The following is a 21,408-nucleotide window of genomic DNA, read 5'->3' as shown; positions in this document are numbered from 1 at the left end:
AATCTTATTATTTAAATATTAAATGTTTGGAATATAAGTATTTTGTCATTTAAAATTTCTGTACATCTTTTTTATTAAAAAATATTTTTGGAACAAAACTTAATAATTAACATTCAAATCTATCTAAATGTAAATTATGATGATACATCTATTTCCCGAGGCTTTTGGAAAGCAGATACAAGAGAATTCAATTGAACAGCTTCATTACAACCACTGATAACGCGTTTTTCAATTTCAGCCATTTTTATTACAAGGTCAATCAATACTTCATCCGGGAATTCAACTAAAATATAAAATTTGAATCATTAAAGAGTTGCTGTGAACTTAAAAATGTATACGTATACAAAACTTACTATTATTAACTAACACTTGAATTTCTGTCAAGATATCCTGTAGAGCCAGCCCTTTTTTGGTTTTCAAATCTTGAACTTCTTTTTATTCATGAAATATTATTATTATTATTAATTAAACATTCAAGGTTCTAGCAACACAAAATTAATTTAAACCAAACAGGTTACTTACTGTTATAAGCAGCTTCGTAACTTTCATTTAGCAACCAATTAATAATATTTTTTATATCAACTGGCAAAGGATGCCCAACGCAAGTATAGACATTTTCTTCGTTTACGCATCCAAAAGCCAACCATGTACTTTGTAATACATTGATTACTTTTCTCATATCTCCTCCGCTTAAGGTCATCAATGCTTTTTTGCCATCTTCTGTCACAGTTACACTAGAATAATAAGTTGATGGAAATTTTAATTACAATATTTTTAACAATATTACATGCTGCTGCTTAAGTTTCACATACTTCTCTTCTGTGATAACGTGCTCTAAACGTGGCAGAATTTGTTCGGGGGCAAGAGGTCCAAATCTAAATTTTGTACAACGGGATTGAAGTGCAGGAATAATTTTACTCAAGTAGTTGCAAATAATGCAAAACCTTACGTTATCTGTATACTTTTCAATAACTGAAAAAATGTAATAACTGCTGTAATATAGTTTATATATTATTACAATTGGAATAGTATAGATTCTTTTTAAAAAATAGTACAAACTTCTCCTAAGAGCATTTTGTGCATCGTTGGTCATGGCATCAGCTTCATCAAGAATAATTAATTTGTATCCTGATCGATACATGGTTCCTGTACTGGCAAAGCTTAATATTTGTCCTCTAACAATACCAATTCCTCTGTCATCTGAAGCATTCAACTCTAAAACCTACAAAATCATGTATATGTAAACATTCAATAATTATTTTGTATATACTAGGGAAAAACCTACCATAGAATTAAATTGTTGAGGTGTATATAATTTTTTTGCACATGCAAGAATTGTACTGGTTTTACCAGTACCTGGTGGACCATACAATAGTAAATGTGGTAATTGATTCTCATCAATGAACTTGTTAACTGAAAGCAATTTGCAATTAACGAATATTAACTTTTTTCTTTTATGAACTTTGTAATACATAATTTAGTATAAAACTCACTAGTTTGGATTATTTCTTCATGAGAAATAAGATCATCCAACTTGCTTGGACGATATTTTTCTACCCTAAGTCCAAAAGATTTGTTAATAATGTAGGAGGATAATTTAGAATTTGCATTATTATAAAAAATCAAACTCACCATGGTAAATTTGGTGTAGTTTTCGCTACGTCGGGCGACATTATCTCTTGTATATATTTATTGTAATAATATAACAATAACAATTGTGGTACTCTGTTTGTGACATTCAGGTTATGGAGTTAATATAACTATAATTGCATCAACGCAGAGTAAAAAGAGCGCGCTTTATATATTTTACGTTTCCTAAGGTTGGTAGCTACTTATACAGATCGCACGCAAATGTATTTTTAAAACTCAAAATATTAACCGTACGTACTTATAGAATCCTTGGCTTATACATTATTACATCAAACAGCTTAAACATTTGTTTGTTATTTAAAATACGAATCAGATTAATTCAACGTTATATTGCGTAAATTTACCGGTAAAAATAATAATCTACATTTCCCGCGTTAATTTCAGGTGGCGTGTATAGCGCACATGCGCAGTGCACAGTGATGCACGTGACAACTCAACAATGCGGCAACGTTGCTTCAAATTTCGAGGAAAAACATTCAGTGGGGGTGGCTAAAAGCCGGTAAAACTATAAAAGAAATCTACAGTGTTTTTTTCCAGTCGTCAAAACGAACTTGCGAATTCGCCAAGATGTAATTGTAAAGCAGTATATGAGTCAACTTTTTTTGTCTTTGTTGTGACAGCGTTAAAACTAACTCGATGTTAAGCAGATTATGAAAATCGTCAAGGTTAACTCTTATTACATGTGTTATTGTTTTTGCATATGCAAAAATGTCTTGTATGGATCGTCTGTCACAGATCGCCTCTTTGGCAAAAAGCAAGAAAGTTACCGATTACAAGGTAATGAAGGTGCTGTTTTAAGCTGTACAAATTATAGGGATAAAACTAATCTTATACCTACCCTATTTTTTTTTCCCAGAAAGCAATTAAACAATTATTAGAATTCTGGGATGACAATTCGGACATTACTCTACAGCCAATAACAGAATATTCTAGAGATCCCACGCCAAATGAGAGATATGATTTTTACTCCTGGAATGATATATTTATCATTGTACACGAACTATTCATAAATGTAATTCAAATATCTCCTTGACATCATAATTATTTTATGCTCTATATTCAAAATTTAAACGTTTTTGAACAATGCTAATACAACTAATGAATTTATGTCTTTAACAGGAAATTGACAGAATCAGTAAACTTAGTGGTAATGCTGGAAAGTTAGATAAAGAAAGAGTGACAACACTTGTATTCAGAACATCAGAAAAAGCAAATTATTATTTAAAACCAAAAGATGTTGTTAACTCAACTTTACAGTTATTGAGATATGGAAGTCTTCATATTTTCTCTGAGTATTATGAAATATACTTACATATTTTAAGAAAATATGTGCTTCAAGAAAGATCGCAGCGTATACTACTTGCTTCTAAACATTGGCAAGAATTGTTAAATATGTGTGTTTCTATTTTACAAAAAATTATTCCAAATGTTGATTATGCTAAATTATTAGAAACTATAGAGCTTATTGTTAAATATGGTTGTGATTTATCAACATTATTATTTGAAACAAGGAATCTCTTACCTGTCATTGGTAAATTTCATTATAATCCTAATAGTTTTGAAAACTAAATTTAAAAACTAAAAAAATTATGCTATTTCAGCCAATATTCTGGAAAACTATGAAGCCTATAAAATAAAGTCAGCTGATATTCTATTCAAATTGACATTCACTGTGTGCCAACAAATTGCCACGGATAGTAGGCTCACACTTTGTAAATTTTCAGAATCCATACCATTGTCCATGATTGATATCAAGGGACCTGAAGAAAAGTATCAACTGTATCTTCTTTTTGTTCAAGTTCATCATCCAAAAGGTGCTATTCTAGAAAAAGATGGTAGTTATGCTTATGATAATGAGAAGTGGAAAGCTATTCTTAATTTACTTTATAAAATGATCCTTAATGATCTCAGATCTGTACTATTATCTGAGAATTTCACTTCACTGGCTTGTGAAGGTAAGGTGGAAATTCATGCGGTTTTTTTTTAAATTACATTAGTTGCATTTTACTCAATTAAACTAGATATTTGACAAATTTTACAATCAGTTAATCATAAGTTTTTAGACAAAAGCTACTCACAAACTTGCCATGCTTCTCTCATACCAACACTTTCCATGATAGCATTTACATACAACCAAGAAAAAAACGACGTATTTCGGATGATCAGGATAAAATGATAGATCTTATCAATGACCGAGATCCCAAAAAAGCCTGGCCTATGATTCAAATAACTGCTGCTTTGTACAAAAAGTATCCCGATTGTTTAAAGTTTGAAGAATTTGTTGAGTTTTTGGAAACTATAATTAAGTTAATGAAGGAAGCTTGCAAAACCTTTGCTATTATGGAAAACCTGTGTGAACTTGCCACAGTTTTTGTCCAAAATGAAAATACTTATAACAATAAGGACAGTTTACAAATTTATTGGGATAAAATTTGGGATGCTGCTTTGAGGTGTGTACAGTAATTCCAAAGTTTTATTTTTGTTTATTACTATCATTACTTCTTTATTATTTAACAAGAGATATGTATACAATATTTGCGACGATGTATACAAAATATGTATATAATTAAAATTTTCACTTCATTTGATAGGTATATAAGTATGACACATGAAGATGTGATACAAAAAGGTTGCTTATTGGTGCAAAATCTTATTTCTCATAAGAAAATATCTAATCCAAATGCACTTTTAAAATTGTACTTGACAAAATCTATTCAGTGGTCAAGTTTAAGTATCCAAACTTTGAAAATTTTATGTGAAAACATCGTTTTGCCAAACGAAATTAAAGACTGTGATATGAATTCTACATTACTAACAAACAATTCCTTAAAATTGCAATTGATGCAATGGGTTTTAAACACACCAACAAGGAGATTAACAGATCCATTGTCGATTGAAGAATTTAGTAAAACACTGATTGGCTTGACTCTCAAATCTTGGTACAAAGCTCATGATTACGTTATTCAAGATCACTGTAAAAAGTATTATATGGATCTAGATCATAACTTATACGACGATCAAAAAACGATAACTATAAATGATATTGAACGATGCTACCTATCAGTGAATTTCAAAACTAATTTAGTAGTTAATAATGATAGTAATAAAGACACACCATTGTTAAATGAAAATAATTTGGATAATCCATACGTCGTCGAAGATTTGGATTTTCTCATTCATAATTTAATGCAGATGGTGCAGGCAGAAGATTCTGACAAAGAATTAAGTTCATTTATTACAAAAACATCAATTATTGCTAACGTCATTTCAAATTTGCAATCAATGAACATGATTCAATGCAGCTTTGATGAATTTTGCCTCGTAAATGAACTTAAAACTTGTTTATCAAAAATTTTCGACCAAATCATAAATATAAATTGGTCAAAAAACATAAGAATCACATTAGAAATTACTAAAGCTTTAATTTCACTATATCAAACGAAATATGATGTGAAAGTCAAAGATATAATTTTGATATCAACGCAATTTCAAAATTTAAAAAAGATTTACGATATCTCGAAAATTGAAATTGACGAATTCGAGCCGGACACAAAATCATCGTTATGCATAATAAATTCAATCACTGTTCTGGCACTGTATAGCTGTTTAGACGCTGATGGCGAAATATCTGAGTTGCAAATGAAGATCGCCAGCACCCTTCTAAAACTGAAAAAATATAGTTTATCGATAAAAGTTGATGTGATATGCGTTGTTACAATGCTAGAAATATATTCCAATATTCCAAATTCTGTAGTAACGGAAGAATTTGGAGAATTACTGATGAGCTTTGTAATGGACGTCTTTCAGTCCTGGCATAAGGATGATAAGGTGAACCGTTGCCTTTTGTACTTTGTTCCAAACATTTTGAAAAAACTTGTGTATATAGATGAAAATAATGTACATATCCATAACGTTTTAACTATCTGCAAGCTTTACCAAGAAAAATTTACCAAGGGTGTATATGGTCAAATGACACATTTATCTTTGGTTCAGTGCCTTAATAATATTATAAAACATACTGTATTTCATAATACGGGTATTGAAGTTTTGACCTACGATGTATTCACAAATTTTGTTAACAGCTGCAACTACTTAGTACGTTTAGAGTGTTTGAACGTCATCGATTCCATATTTTCAAACACAAACTTAAGTAATACTTGGAAAAGCGAATTTTTCGAAAAGTTGAACAAAACAGTCTACGATTTATTTCTCATACAACGGCAGCTGAGCGAAGACGAAATTCAAGAAGAGCGCTTATTACGTAGCACCAGTGCAATGCAAGTCTTAGCCACTGTAATCTGCAGTAAGAGTACTTTTCAGGGCCCCGCATTATTTAAGCTTGCTCGAATTATCGTTGACAAAGGTATGCAGATGATTCGTATATATGAAAAATTAAATTATTCTTTCGACAATAAATATTCACAATATTCCCAATAAATATTTTGTAGATATTGAGCCGAGCATCGTCAAGAAAACTCTGCAAATAATCAACGAATCCAACCCGTCCACAAAATGCATTGTTGAGGAAAATCTCAACTATATTCTAACAGCTTGGTGTCGCGTCGCAAGTTTTGGCAAATTTCCCCATGGACTTTTGAATTGTTCGACTGAGGCGGACTTTTACGATCGTTACGCCCGCGCGATCTTTCCAGTGCTGCTTCGAGAGGGTAAAATGCAGGAAGCCAAAAGTTTCTGCGAAGAACTCGGGGTCACGTTTCAGCAGATTTTTAAGACTTGCAGCGCAAACATTTTGCCGTGGGCTTTGTCTGATGAAGCAGCGAAGACGCTCGAGCAAATGCAAAATAATCAAGGAAATTTCGAAGGGATTGGCAAGCTTGGTTCGATTATCAAGGAAAATCTACAACATATTATAGTACAATTAGGTATGCTTATTTTCTTTCAATTTTCCAAATTAATATTCTTTGCTGTTTTTGTAAATATCAATTTTCTGTATACAGTCCAACGATTGCACGATCTCCGTCATTTTTACAAAGTTTTTGATGCAACCATCGATCTTCCGGAATCCGATCCTCCACACTTCAAAGCAGAGGTGATTGACGCTTGTTTCGATCGTCTCATACGAATAATCAACAGCGATCCTCGGCAATCTGTGTTTGCCTGCATTATATTGCGCAAACCCAGCATCTTCCAGAAGATTTTGCTGCAACTGACACGCAATGTTTATACCAGCAAGATAAGCCAATATAAGGCCAAGGCTTTTCATCAGTACATCTACTTTTGTTCTAAGATAGCCGTTGAGCTGAATGAAAGCTATTGCGATGCTGTGGCTACATACTTTGTTCGTGACATAGGATGCACTTTGCTCAATCTGACAAAGGAAAAAGACAGTTTTATTACAAAACTTGCATGCAAGTACATGCACAAGTTTTTCAAGGGTATATTGCCAAGAAGAGGTGCACAAGTGAGCAACATATTAAGTCTGTGCGTTAAGACTCTCATTCCGATGATTCAAGACGCAAAAGAGACCTCGCCATTAGCCAAAGATATACTCGTGCTATTGTTGAAAGAACGGAGAGCATGCCTTGCTGAGGCGATTGAACGCTTGGGTACCCTACCCAGTTTCCTTAGATCATCAGAGGATGATGATAACCCAGAATCTCAGGTAAACTTTTTATTATTTTTATACTCTAAGTTGTCGCCTAAGTTGCATACGACATTTCATCGCTCCCATAGGCAGCGATTCAGGTTTGACAAATTTTTTTCGAGAAGCTCATTTGAAAAATTATAGTTGCTTCGTACGTTGTAATCATTTTCGGCCTTAGCTTAAGAACTTAAAAATAAGATCAATCTATTCAAGATATAAGAATACTATTACTGGATTGATCTAGTCTTTTTTGGGTGTGAGCATTTCTTCCGCAAGGCGTACACGTTTTTCTATAATTCCTAGGAACTATTAAGCGCTTTTTAGAATTGATAATATAACTCAATCCGTCTTTGTACAAGGAATGTTGTATGGGTTGTCTGACGTTATATTTACTTTTACTACTTAAGACTTGTAACTGGCGTGGATGCACAATTTCCTGCGCCCAGAATAATTACCTTTTCTCAACTGCCCAGGTCTTGCGGGAAAATCTGAAGCACTTTTTGAGCGCAAGCGAGAACAAAAGCTGCAGCGTTGACGACCTAATTGCGCTGAAGCGGCAATTGAGCTCGAAAAGAGAGGAGCTGGAGGAGCTCTACTCAGAGCTGGAGACTTGCCAGGGTTTCGCGGAGCATTGCGCTAGGAGCGCCCTGCACCGGCTGGTCTACCAACTGATTCGTCTGACAGAGTCCCCGGATACGCGGATCAGTCTTGAAGCGGCCAAGTGTCTCGGGCTTCTTGGTCCAGCTGATCTATGCACCATGATCTTACACCCGCAGAAGACGCAGCAACGCGAGCTTATCGACAAAGCCGACATGCTTACGCACAAAGTTTGCTGGATGCTCTCCGAGTTCGTTCTCAGCGACGACATTGAGCTGCGCTCCGTTAGCAGTGAGGTGTTTTATGTCATCCTGGACTCGACTTGGGGCGCAAGAGTTGGAATCGATGAGTGCGCTGATTCCGTCGAAAATGTTGCATTTCTCAGAGAGTTCTTGAAGCCCTTCAGGAGCTCGCAGAAAGGACACGATGCTAAGTAAGCTTTTGAAATATTGAAGAGCTTTGCCCTAAATTTTATTGAGACAGTGTTGAAATAAATAACATCCAGCCGTAATTAATGAATTCTTTTATACTCTAAAAAGTTTAACACAGAGGCTAATTTTTTTTTTTTTTACAGCAAAATAATAAAACCACAAATTGACGCTGTCGAGTTGGAACGCGTTTTTGACCCACAAAATCCTTTATGGTCCGAGGCGTCGAACGACTCGTACAATAAATGGATATCTACAATAACTTCGGAGGTCGCCAGGTGCCTCGACAACTTCTACAGCAAAAGCCTGATTCCAGTTTTTCAATTGAGTGTGCAGTTCTGTGAGCTAACTCTGCAACGACTAGTCAGTCTTCTTATTGACGTTAATTCAAGTTTGGCTAAACGTATATGTCACTGTGTTAATCGCTTTTTCGAACATCATTTCAAAGACGATAGAATCGATGATCAAACATTAAGCCCTTCTACGCCGCCTCAGGTAATAATTAGTATTTTTCTTAAATAATCTAAATAATTTTTAAAAATCCGACATAATTAAAGAACATATGTATACATGTTTGTATATAACGTCGTTCCGTATGAAGACTAGCATAGTTTAAAATTTCCACCAAGAGTTGCACAAATGAAAACAGGCACGCTCTTTTTTTTAGAGAAAAATAGCACAACGCAGAGTACTTAAATCGCGAGCTAATTTCTGAGTTGTGCTACTGTTCACGGCAAAAAAATGATGTGCTGTTTTGAAATGAACTTGCTTCTTTCAGTCTCAGATCATGATTTGAGTTCTCGTATCCGTCTTGTGCTCAATAGCGTCATCTTGTCTTGAAAAAGTCCGTTTTCGCTACTGCTAATTGTACAACGTACTGTCCTTCCTGCTTTCGTGATTCTTAATTTTCCATTCGCTTATGGCACTAAGTTGTTCGCAATAACTGCACCAAATTTCTGAAACAGTGCATTTTATTTTGTTTCAAGCAGATGTTGCAAGGATGTAAGGCACGTGATGCAATACGCTGCATGCTCATCGTCGTAAACCATCTGCGTATCCAGACAAGGGAGCAAGTTACGCTGGATTTTGATTATCTGTCGATAGCCATGGCAGCGCAATTTTGTTCGGCATATTTCTCTTCCGTGTTATACACTGAACTCTGGTGTCGTTCAACCCTCAAACTTGCTCGGGATTTCGACAGTATACCTATCATAGATCAAATTTACGAGCAGGAAAACAGGCAAGGAAGAATTGCTCAGGATATACTTAAAGAAGCCTATATGAAGATAGGCGACTCTGACTCTATACACGGTTGTGGCTCCTCGCATTTACAAAATCATGGATCCAGAATACCCTACTACACCAACTTCCAGAAACTTGACAAATTAATATTATCGCATGATGTTGAACTAAGCATCAATAGTTCATCTGCTAGAGGTAATTTTGAACGTTGATTATTAGTATATTATAGCACTGCGTGGCTTAAATCCGCGTTTAAGACATGCTTATCCATGGCGCAAGTAGGTAGTCCTTTCTGGCACCGCGCTTATGCTCGGGTGCACAACTCGTCGTGCCAGAAAGTGCCACTTACGCCACTTGTCTCGTCATGTACTATGTTGACTATTACAAATTTGTCATCTGAATTTTAAGGTATGGTTACTGCCTTGAGGGAATCGAGTCTTCACCACTTGGCGAAACGTTTATTGCTGAGCTTAACTTCAATGCAAGTAGATCCAATGGATGATTTATGTTACGACTCTTTATGGAGACTAAGTGATTGGAGTCAAATCATGAGTTTCAAAGCGTCCCAATCTTCTAGTAAAGAAGACGATTTTTCGAAATCTCATTATGAAGCTCTGCAGTGTTTGCACGAAAATGACAATAGTTCTCTACAAAAAAATCTCGAGCAAGCTTATTTTTGTGTAATAAAAGATCTTTGTAATATAAGTTTAGGTAAATATACAACTAAGTTATTCAGAACTATAAATCCCACAAAATTATTAATTATGTTCAATTGCTTTTTTTTAGAGAGCTGCAGAGCCGTGTATCCAAAGTTATCTCAACTACAAATGCTCCGCGAAATTGAAGAATTGAGTTCATCACATACCGACGATTATGAGATATTGCTTGCAAATTGGAAAAAACAACAGTATATTTACAATAGCAATTTTCAATACATCGAACCGATTCTTTCGCAAAGGGCTGTAATGTTTAAGATTCGGGAGCCCATTAAAAGTAGTCCGATCATCAAGGGTGCCTTGATCGATGTTCACTTAGAAACAGCACGGTTAGCACAACAGCAAGGCCACCTTAACGTAGCTGCACGCTCATTAGGTGCGTAAAAAACTAATATTTGTCTCTATTTTTTTGATTATTAAATATCGCCCTTATTAAAAAAAGATAATTATCATTTTTATATTTTATTTTCAATATTGTAAAATATGAAAAATTTACAGAGACTTTGTCAAAAGTAGATTTGAACAATGAATCCGGAAACCGTTTACTCTACCATGAAGCACTCTTAGCTTGGACAAGAAAAGACGAGGACATGGCACGTTTTAACCTACGAACCCTTATCAAAAAAGACTCGATAAAGCCAAACTTATTAGCACGAGCTTTGCGGATATACGGCAATTGGATCGCTGAAAATAAATCGGAAAATCCTCAGGTATGTAGAATTCCATCTATGCATGAATTGTGCATACTCGGTCTTTTTTCCATTGTTGATTTGCAAGATTAATGTATAAATTATCATTTTCAAAATGATTTGTGATTAATCTGTGTTTCTAGGCAATCATTAATAAATATTACAAAAAGGCAATCGATACTTACAAGTCAATACCAACGAAACTGATTCAAGATGAATTAAGAGACAATTGTAAGGCTCGCGCCGCTCTCGCTCAATTTGCGCATGAACAGTACCTAGTCATTACCGAATACATGAAATCTCCGCAATTTGAAAGTTTAATGGAGTGTTTAGATTACTCTCGTAATGCTGTTCTCCAAAAAGCTCCCAACAAAAACGATAGAGATGTTGAACGCGCGGTTCAAATTAACACAAGACAATCATCAAACGATTCGATAGAAATTGGAAACATACAGAAAGATAAAGCTATGTACCTGGCCATTGCTGTAGAGTAAGCTAAAACTTTATCTTTTATAATATACATATAATATATTATGGAATATTCTTTTACGAAACGCCTTTAATTATTAATACTTTAATTAATATTATATGAACTATATGGATCTAAACATTACAGCTTGTAAAAAAATTAACATTTTATAGACAACGCAAAAAATGTAATAAAAAAATTAATTATTTTAGAAATTACTTGTCAACATTACAAGACAGTGATGAGCATGACTTTTTGGTGTTTCGGCTAGTTTCTTTATGGTTGGATAATACTCATGATGCACAAGTTAACAAACGACTTGAGAATAAACTGGCCTTGATCCCATCTTATAAATTCATTCCGTTAATACCACAACTAGCACCACACATGAATGATAATGACCAAGTGTTTTCCCTAAAAATTAGTCAGCTACTTGAACGCTGTGCTCGTGACCATCCTCATCACACTTTACCAGTTTTACTTGCCCTCAAGAATCTCTACAACGATTCTAAGTATTGCGGTAAAAAAACTGTTAATGAAGAACCTCGAGTACTTGGCGCGCAGCATCTCATTCAGAAACTCCTCTCTACCGACATCAGGCCTATTATCCAAGAAATGGAGAGACTATCTGATGCTCTTGTTATGCTGGCCTATTACGAATCAGAGAAAAAGGGTAAATTTAACAAACGTTTTTTGAAAAACATTTTGGAAATAGTAACATAAATTATTATCAATATACTAAACTTTAATAATACATTGTTATAGCTGTGTCAAAATGTATCATTCCCAGAAATCAAGCTTTAAATAATATCAAAGATTTTCAACATTCTATTATTCCCAGTATTACTATAAGTATTAAAAAAAATGGAAAGTACAATAATATAGTTAGCGTTAGAAAATACGAATCTAGTTTTGGTAATGTCGGTGGAATAAATGCCCCTAAAAAAATTATTTGCACTGGAACTGATGGAATAGCAAGACCGCAATTGGTTAAGGTATATTTCATTAGACGTTTTTTACTTATTTTTAATCTATTTAACAATAAATTATTAATAATTGTTTTAAGGGCAAAGACGATTTACGTCAAGATGCTGTTATGCAACAAGTTTTTACTGTTATGAATTCTCTATTGCGGACAAAGAAAGATGCCAAGCAGCGCAAACTCTACGTTCGAACTTACAAAGTTGTGCCGCTGACTCAAAGATCCGGTGTATTAGAGTGGTGCGAAAACACGTTACCTCTAAGTGTTATTCTCACTGGTGATGGATCTCCCAAGGCAGGACTTCATCAAAAATATTATCCCAGCGACTACACACCGAATGAATGCAGAAAAAGATTATGTGTAAGGCAATTTCTTTTTTCTCTCGTTTCATGATGCATTAATGTTATGGATATCTAATTTAGAAAGTACAATGTCATTCTAATAAACTTTTTTTTGCAGAATGCTAAAACGGCTCAACAAAAGTATAGTACTTTTATGGATTGTTGCAAAAACTTGCACCCAGCATTCCATCACTTTTTTACTGAAAATTATCTATCGCCAGAAACATGGTTCGAACGCCGTTTAGCGTATACGCGAAGGTAAAATATTTAAAAAAACGTATGCTCATGGTTTATACTACTGATATTGAACAATTTTTTAGCGTGGCAACAACTTCTATTATTGGATATATTCTTGGATTAGGTGATCGACATGTCTCCAATATTTTAGTTGATAAATCAACAGCAGAAGTGATTCACATAGACTTTGGTAAAAAATTGTGATTAATTTAATTTCATAATTAAAAATCGCATATATTACTTTATCATCATAATATAACTTTTGAATTAAATTTAAAAAATAAGCAGAGCATTCTATTCATGAAATAAACATTTTTAGGAATTGCTTTTGAACAAGGCAAAGTTCTACCAACTCCAGAAACGGTGCCGTTTAGACTAACCAGAGACATGGAAGTAGCAATGGGTGTTTCAGGAGTAGAGGGGACTATGAGGCGGTGCTGCGAGGAAACTATGACTGTATTGCGAGAACAGAGAGAAATTATTGTCACATTGTTAAGAGTATTGTTATATGATCCCCTTTATTCCTGGGCAATCACTCCAGCGAAAGCTGCCACTTACCAGAGTGAGCACTCTAGCCGATCTAGTGAGAACAAAGATAGTAATAGTTCAGGTAAATTAAGAACAAACTTTAACTTTTACATTTTTTTTGCACAGTACTTCGTGATTTAAGGAAAATATTTGCCATTTATTTAAAGACGAGCAATATATTACATTCGTTAAGCAAGTTGTAGCCTTTCTCTTCGCTATCAACGCTTACTTTCCAGCTTTAATGCATAATTTACCATTTGCAATTTGAGTTATCAGTTAATGCTATTGTAAAGCAGAAACTGATGGATTACATTATGGTACGAGTGACCTAAGTGGCACTTAATATTACAGTGTATGAATTCTTTATGGCTAGGAATCAGCGAAAAAAAATATAACAACTGCACGTTAGGCGAACGAAGTATCATGATACTATTTATTAATAAATTTGCATTTTAGTAGGCACCACGGAAACGAATAAACTAGCTGAAAGGGCTCTCTTAAGAGTGCAACAAAAACTCCAAGGAATTGAAGAAGGAGTTACCTCAAGCATTGCAGGGCAAGTGGAGAGGCTCATCCAACAAGCACGAGATCCGACAAATTTGTGCAAACTCTTTCAAGGCTGGCAAGCCTATTTATAAAAAATACTTGTAATATTTATCAACTATAATTTAAAAAAATGTCATTTGTTCTTTTTTATATACTCGTATACCGTATATTATAAATGTCTAATTTAAATAAAATGTTTTTCTATGTACACATGAGCAGCATTGATACATACGTTATCTTAAACGATATTCTTATGTCATATAGTTCATTCATATTTGTTGTGGCTCAATATACATTTGTGTCTGGCTCGAGTGCAACGCATCGTTTGCTCCAAGCAACGTAATTTATTATTTTTCATTAATTTATTATTTTTATTAATTAAGATGTTGATAAAGGTTTTAATAAATATCCGTTTCTATAGAAAATAAAAAAAAATTAAGACATTTTTTTGTTAATATTTATAAATATAATTTGTTTCATAACTACAGTGTATGATACATAAACATGTTTGACCGTCAATGTTGAAGAAGAATTTGTAATACAGTTTTTCGAATTATATTAAGCGTATTCTGTAATTTAAATTGTAAAAGTGACTCAATTTCATATTGAATGCAAAAGAAATAATCAAATATTCTTTTATTCTGCCTTATTTATCGATGACGCATTTGCAAATGTTGAGGAGAATAAAATCTAAAATTGATTAATCAAAAAGAGCATGCGTATAAAAGACCTGTTCAGAAAACACAATGATTGTTTTTCTCTTAAATATTGAATCAATATTTAATATTAAATCATGCAGATATACATTTAAATTACGATTTCGTACAAGTTAAAAGATATCAACTTTTGAATAATGTCTGAACTTGAATTATTGCGTATTATTATAACAAAAAAGCAATAAATACACATTAAACCTATGTTAACAATTAAAAGATATTGCGAATTCTACTTGATACCACTTATCAATGTTTAAAAAACATTAGGAAGCAATTTTACATACAACCCTTTCAATACCAAATCATTTTTATTTAAGAAACTTGGAATATTAAACAAATGCCACGCCAAGCTTTTGATAAATGCAAACAAATTCTGTAGTTATAATGAAAAAAGTAGATATTCTCCTGTTCAAAAATATAAATTTAGTGGCCTTTTAGTCACACAAGGAATACTTTGAATTCCCGCTCGCAATTGAAGATGCTTATTTTAGAAACTCTTAATTACTAAAATTCAATGATTTTCCATTTACAATTGTGCGAATATATAAAGTGTCTCTTTCATTTTATATATATTTACACATAGAATCTTTATTCGTTATGAGCAACAAAATTTTATCCTATCAATTACATTCGGTGGGAGGAAGAATAAAGTAAATAAAAACTGATTTAATTTATCAAAGCTTATAAATTTCCATAAAAAGTATATGGTAAATAAGCTAGACACACATAATTCTGGAAGCCACTCGAAACAGTTTTTGCAAAAGAAAACGTTAAAATGAGAATAAAATATAAATATTAGATGTTACTTTAATTTAACAAATATTAAACGCTAATCAGAAGAACAATTTTTTATGCCTCAGATATAAAAACTGAATAATAGTTTGAAATAAAAAACATGAATTATCTTTTACTTAAAAAAAAAAAAAAAATCGGTTACCCTGACTTTTTTCTTGTAATCCTAGGCATTGTTCATGTGACTACCTTTTGTAAGCGATTGCACGATGATATTATATTCTATATGGCATTAAAAGGGTTTTTTATTTTAAATCTTTGACGATTTCGTTGACAAAATAACGGCTTATCATCGGACAAGTTGCTTGGACGGGTGGTGCTTTGCACACACCTGTTTTTATTCTTCTTTTTTGGCTGAACAGTAAACAATACCTAACTTCTCCTTTTTTTAAGAAACAAATAATTAACTAACTTAATGCTGAGAGCATTCCTCAGTGTGAACTCGAGCTTTCCCGGATCATGACGGATCCACGTGTATTTTAAGCGCTTTTTCCCTTCGTGGACTGGAGGTCATCGGAGTTGGCGGCAAGTTGTAGCGATCCTGCCGACTTATTGCATTCCGCCGCATATTGTTCTTTTCTTCCTCCGTGAGTATTTTTGGCGTCTCTCTCGAATCTCTATAGAACAAATAAAAATTCGAAACCCGTTTTTTATTTTCGTAAAAAAATGCACGTTAACTTTTTTAAAGTGAAAATTTCAAGTACTACACACGCATCTAAATGTTTGATAAAATTTAAAAAAATAGATTAATTTAATTTGAATAATATGTCGTGTGAAATAATGGATCTCTTAAATTACACGTATTGTTTTTTATCATTTCGATACACTTTTATTTTTACTCCATTTCCTCGAAAAATTGTTAAATTTTCTTCAACTTGAGATTTTGAAAATTTTGATGCAAATGACAAATGAACTTTTCCATTAGTATATGATGATTTATGCTTAATTATCAATCTCATTTGTAATAGACTATTTCGGTCTCTACTCTAGAACTACAATATACTACTGAAAATATATGTTACCTGTACAGTATGTAGGTTTTGCAATCTATTTCATCGTTATTTATATCTGATATCCATTTAAACGTCTCTATTTTATCTAAAGCAGACTGTTTCCCAACAACCATTGGACATAATTCCAGGCACTCAAGTGGGATTTTCGACATGGATGATATCTTAAATCCAAATAAGCAAATTAATAATATTTTAATACACGAAAAATATTGGGAATATGTATAAAATTTAAGGGGCTAAGTCTACATTATATATATATATATATATATATATATATATATATATATATATATATATATATATATATTGGATTTATTATAAATCCATGGTAAATGGAAAAAGACCTTTAAAAAATTATTAAAAAAAAAAAAACAATACAAGTTTGGACTTGTCATCAATATTAATATATATGACTTATATATTTCCATTCAAATGTCAGAACTTCTATGTATGAAAGCGTTTAATTCAAGTGTTTTTGTTCAGTTCATATTCTTTAAATTTTGTAAAGTTATATAAATAAATGAAATAAAATGAACGTCAGACTTTTTAAATCGCTAGTTTTGTAAAATCAGTAAAAATATTTGTATATCACTGAGTAGCATTAATTCGCACCTATTCCACGGATAGACGAGCAGTGGATTTATGTTAGTAAATAAATACTATGAAATAACCTACGATTGTTGTGGCATAAATAGTCCAATACGGCACGGCGTATCTATGCCACTTGTATCGTAATATACTATTAGGACCGCTTATAGATCTAAGATATGCAGAAATTATGTTTGTGCCACAAATGCATATTTATCATTCAATAAATGGCTATCAACTTACAGTTTCTTTCAGTTTTATGTTTATATTGTCACCAGTAACAGAAATTGGTTCCGGATTTTCTAATTGCATATCCTTACGATTCCATTTTTTGACGCAGATCGGCGAATCGCTAGGGCATAAGCAGATTCCATCTGTAGAATGTAAGCGATTTTCGTCATTACTCCAGACATCGCCCAATATTTCCTCATTGTAGTCTACAAACAGCCACTTTCCATCTTGCAAATCTAAAATATTTTTTCTTTTCAACTCAGCTCGTATTTGTTTCTTAACATTTCCAACGGTCGTAGTTTTGTTGACATACAGAGTTGACAATCTCGCTAATGGCTAAAAAATTATAAATGTTTGCTGCAATTACGTATTTTAATTGAAGTTTCAGAATAAATGAAGTATATCAATAAAGCCAAGAAGTTTTTATTATCGAGCACTACCAAGAACGCGAGGTCATAAAGGCCTTTTAGCAGTGCATCTAATTAGATACTCTACTGATCAATTCAAGTATACAAGCAATCCTTTTTATAATACATGTATGTTTAAATATTTGTACACATTAAAGGGGAGTTAGAGATAAAAACGCTGTTTATCACTGATTATTCTTTCTAAACAAATGTTCTAATTAAAAATCGGTTCTTGGCCGGCCTAGTGTTAGATTCGCCTTGTTAAGTATCCATCAGCGCCACGAAGTACGTGTAAAAGTAAACGGAGTGGTGAAGTTAGGAACCCTGAGTAGGGTGTACGATACAGCAGCGCCATGAAGTCCGTGTAAAATTAAATGGTGTGGAGAAGTTAGGAACCCTGAGTAGGTTGTCATTAACAAGGCGAATTTAATGAATCACTTCACAGAAAGAATTACAAAATGAAAAAGGGGAGATAATTTGTTAAAAGAAAGTAGTATCAGGATTACTATACCTGGTTTAAGGAGCGGTCCAAAGCTCGCCCCCCTCTTTTTGCATTTTGTAATTCCAAAGTTTAAAAAAAAACTTTAAGTCCAATTTACATTTTCTTTCAATAGAATGATTTAATAAATTCAACACTAGGCCGGTACAGAGCTAGTTTTTCATTAAAAGGTTTATTTAAAAAGTTTTATAATGTGACCGAGCCTGAACGTTGCGGGATTCGAACGCCAAGAATCGCGCATAGCGACCCTTAGCAACGAGCTCAACGACGTCGCGAATGTTGTTGTTTATGTTAAGTCTGATCGTTACAGCTGATGAGCTGAGTCGTGTACGATTTGAATAAAGAGAGTTCGAGTTTGTGTTACGCTTTTATAAATAACGTGTTGTTATTTTCGTTACCTTGAGGGGATGTCGGAGCTAAAAACACTGTTTTTCTGTTCCCTGTAACTTTTATAATAAAGCTTTTAATGAAAAACCAAGACTAGAGCGCTATAGCCCATAGTGTTAAGTTTAGTGAATCATTTTACCAAAAAAAATACATACCAATCGGACTTTTAGTTTTTGTAAAAGTTGTGAAATACGAGCGGGTGTTCACGCGATTACAGCGCTAACCTCAAAATCTAATTTTACTAATAACTTTTTTTTAATTTGGATTTTCATGAATATAACGAGCAGAGCGCCATAGGCTTGAGATTGGTGAATCATTCTACCAAAAGAAAATGGCAATTCGACTTTTAGTTTTTTTTTAAGTTGTGAAATATTAAACACCCAGTGGCGGGTTTGCGAAGCTATGAGGATGTTTGCCCTGCAAACTCGGCCCAGGGGGGTTGCTCTCCGATCAATGTGGTATACGCGTATATCATATACCACCTGTACGACCGCTGCACCTTTATTGTAGAGCCAACGTATGCAGGACGGAAACTTAACACTACGGCGCTACCGACTCGGTTTTTCATTTGCAAACTTTATGCAAAAAGTTTTATGTAATAGAAAAACAGTGTTTTTTTGGGCCGACATCCCCTTGAGGGTTTGTCGTCGCTAAAAACACTTTTTCCATTATGTATAACTTTTTAAATAAAGCTTGTAATGATAAACCAAGCTTGTAGCGCTCTTGTGTTAGGTTTAATAAATCATTCTACCAAGGGAAATTTCGGACGGTTAGTTTTTCTAAAATCTTGGAAATACCAACAGATGTTTACGCGTACTCACGCAATTACAGCGCCAACCTTAAAATCTAATTTTACATAAAACTTTATACATAAAGCTTGCAATGAAAAGCCGAGTCTGTAGCGCCGTAGTGTTAAGTTTAATAAATTGTTCTACTGAAGGAAATTTCGATCGAACTTTTTGTTTTGCTAAAAGTTTGAAAATAAAAAATACCCCGTTGCGGATTTGCAAAGCTTTAGCGACACATCCCCTTTAGTACACTACGATATAAGGGTCACTAAAGAGACAGATATCGCACAATATTTCGTAACACTGCCTGCTTTAAATCTGTCAAGTATCGCCTACACGTGTCGTAAGCAGTTCCCTTTGGCATCGTAAGGTTTTTATCCAAACGTAGCGAGGTAGGTGTCACTTGCCAAATTTGAGCCAGGCAATGCTATAAAGATAAAATTCTACTATGAAATATAATGTAAAAAATTTGTACGTACCAACATGCTTTGCATGTCTAACCTATATACATCCAGTTTTAATTCGTTGGAATTGCATATTCGTCCTAAACAAATCGAATACTTTTGGTCTTCTTTTAATACCAGTTTATTCCGAGACGAGCTATATGAGCATGCATCTTCCGCTACGAATTCTGTTAATTTAAAATAATCCTTGGGAATATTTAAACTTGATTCTAGTTTCTCTTTTAATTCATCTTCTTTAATCCTGTAATCCACTGATATTTTCAATACTAAAAAATAAATCACATTTAAAATTTTTTAAATAATTTTCGTTTTAAGAACTAGTATATTTTTATATTTATGAATAGTGCGCCTAAGGACATAGTCTATTAAATATACGAGACAAATCAACCAAATAATTATAATCAATAAAATTTGTTTCCAAACAAAGACTATTTAAATTGAAAATATCTATATTTGCTATCAAAATTAATCATGAAGGGCGTTAAGCTGCAATATTTTTTTATGAATTTTCATTTGAGCAAGCACTTGCGGTTATACTACTTACACTTTTGATTTTTTACAGTTGAAATCTTAAAATATTTTACAAGTTCACTCTCATTATTCTGATTTATTAGTGAATTCGGATAAAAGTGACTTCCTGTAAATCTATCTGCCGGATTAAGAGCCGATTCACAATCTAATTCAGATTCTTCGGGTACATCCCCTACTAACGTTCTATCACTATCACTCAAACTGCTATCCTCACTATTACTTGTTTCTTGAACTTTGCATTCTTCCTTATCAATAGCTCCTTTATTTTGCAAAATCATTTCGTAAACATCTGTCATGTCAGAATTTGGAGCGATTTGTGAATGATTTTTGGCAGAGTTGTTATATGAAGATGAAATATTAAATTTTGATATTTCATCCGTAACACAATTAAATAGACTATTAGTGTTTTCTTGTGTTTTTTCTTCTTTATAATATTCGTCAAGAGTTGGTATACCTTGTTTTACTAGTTGTTCTGTAATTTATATAAAAGGTATCAATAATTATAATAATAAATAATTAATGGCACAACAAAATTTTCGCGAAAAGAGCGAAAAGAGCGAAAAATTATGTTTATTGTGTTTTTTCGAATTAACTATTTCTAACAATATTTACCTTTGGTGACTTTGCTTGTATCTACATAAAAAGTCACAATATCATCCAAGTATTCACACATTTTAAAGAACACTGATTCTTCAAGATTCATCAGCATCTCATGTTCATAAGAATCAGTAGCGCCAATCTTAAAAAGATGCCCTGAATATTTTGATTCAAGCACCAAATCATCATCCAGCAATTTATTTTGCTGTATTTCTTGACAAAGTAGTTGCACAGTATTTGGATCTAAGTTAAAGTGTTTCTTAAGTTCCTGTTTGAATTCCTGAATGGTTTGTTTTTGATTAGCACGTATGTATTTTGGTCCGTCAACAATATTTGTGTCCAAAGCGTCAATCACGTAAACCTGG

At 33.3% G+C, this 21,408-nt stretch overlaps 3 protein-coding genes and 1 long non-coding RNA gene across 11 annotated transcripts in view; 1 reads left to right on the top strand and 3 right to left on the bottom strand.

The window, feature by feature from the left end:
* Positions 1 to 55: 55 nt before the first annotated feature.
* LOC100114578 (replication factor C subunit 5) lies at positions 56 to 3,845 on the bottom strand. Its single transcript, XM_031928978.2, has 9 exons — positions 3,729 to 3,845; positions 1,633 to 3,472; positions 1,494 to 1,558; positions 1,286 to 1,413; positions 1,060 to 1,222; positions 813 to 972; positions 523 to 734; positions 354 to 431; positions 56 to 283 (listed from the first exon to the last, which is right to left on the bottom strand). Exons 2-9 carry the CDS (start codon positions 1,671 to 1,673, stop codon positions 135 to 137), a joined length of 996 nt encoding a protein of 331 aa, XP_031784838.1. The 5' UTR covers positions 1,674 to 3,472; positions 3,729 to 3,845; the 3' UTR covers positions 56 to 134.
* On the top strand, positions 2,294 to 14,962 carry LOC100114506 (serine-protein kinase ATM). The gene is made up of 22 exons (XM_008212971.4): positions 2,294 to 2,427; positions 2,507 to 2,662; positions 2,770 to 3,181; positions 3,252 to 3,605; positions 3,707 to 4,100; positions 4,242 to 6,013; positions 6,099 to 6,533; positions 6,609 to 7,273; positions 7,729 to 8,285; positions 8,427 to 8,775; positions 9,270 to 9,717; positions 9,931 to 10,233; positions 10,309 to 10,614; positions 10,737 to 10,948; positions 11,071 to 11,417; positions 11,609 to 12,069; positions 12,162 to 12,391; positions 12,463 to 12,738; positions 12,838 to 12,977; positions 13,040 to 13,146; positions 13,276 to 13,566; positions 13,941 to 14,962. Exons 1-22 carry the CDS (start codon positions 2,359 to 2,361, stop codon positions 14,120 to 14,122), a joined length of 8,466 nt encoding a protein of 2,821 aa, XP_008211193.1. The 5' UTR covers positions 2,294 to 2,358; the 3' UTR covers positions 14,123 to 14,962.
* LOC100114328 (ubiquitin carboxyl-terminal hydrolase 47) overlaps positions 13,890 to 21,408 on the bottom strand; it is a 26,191-nt gene continuing 18,672 nt past the window's right edge. For 7 of the 8 annotated variants that reach the window (XM_031928973.2, XM_032600010.1, XM_008212931.4 and 4 more), the window contains 6 exons: positions 21,059 to 21,404; positions 20,460 to 20,918; positions 19,931 to 20,181; positions 17,383 to 17,706; positions 16,561 to 16,712; positions 13,890 to 16,155 (listed from right to left, as the gene is read on the bottom strand). In XM_031928973.2, coding sequence (XP_031784833.1) covers positions 15,996 to 16,155; positions 16,561 to 16,712; positions 17,383 to 17,706; positions 19,931 to 20,181; positions 20,460 to 20,918; positions 21,059 to 21,404 — 1,692 coding nt within the window. In that variant the 3' untranslated portion in view covers positions 13,890 to 15,995. The remainder of the gene's footprint in view (positions 16,156 to 16,560; positions 16,713 to 17,382; positions 17,707 to 19,930; positions 20,182 to 20,459; positions 20,919 to 21,058; positions 21,405 to 21,408) is intronic. The other variant, XM_001599326.6, reaches the window with a different exon arrangement.
* On the bottom strand, positions 17,778 to 19,924 carry LOC116417184. The gene is made up of 2 exons (XR_004227481.1): positions 18,819 to 19,924; positions 17,778 to 18,722 (listed from the first exon to the last, which is right to left on the bottom strand). It is a non-coding gene; the product is annotated as an uncharacterized LOC116417184 (long non-coding RNA).

Source organism: Nasonia vitripennis, chromosome 1, assembly GCF_009193385.2.
Source record: "Nasonia vitripennis strain AsymCx chromosome 1, Nvit_psr_1.1, whole genome shotgun sequence".
Classification (NCBI taxonomy): domain Eukaryota; kingdom Metazoa; phylum Arthropoda; class Insecta; order Hymenoptera; family Pteromalidae; genus Nasonia; species Nasonia vitripennis.
The sequence above is the reverse complement of the archived record's forward strand: the minus strand, read 5'-3'. Positions and strand labels throughout refer to the sequence as shown.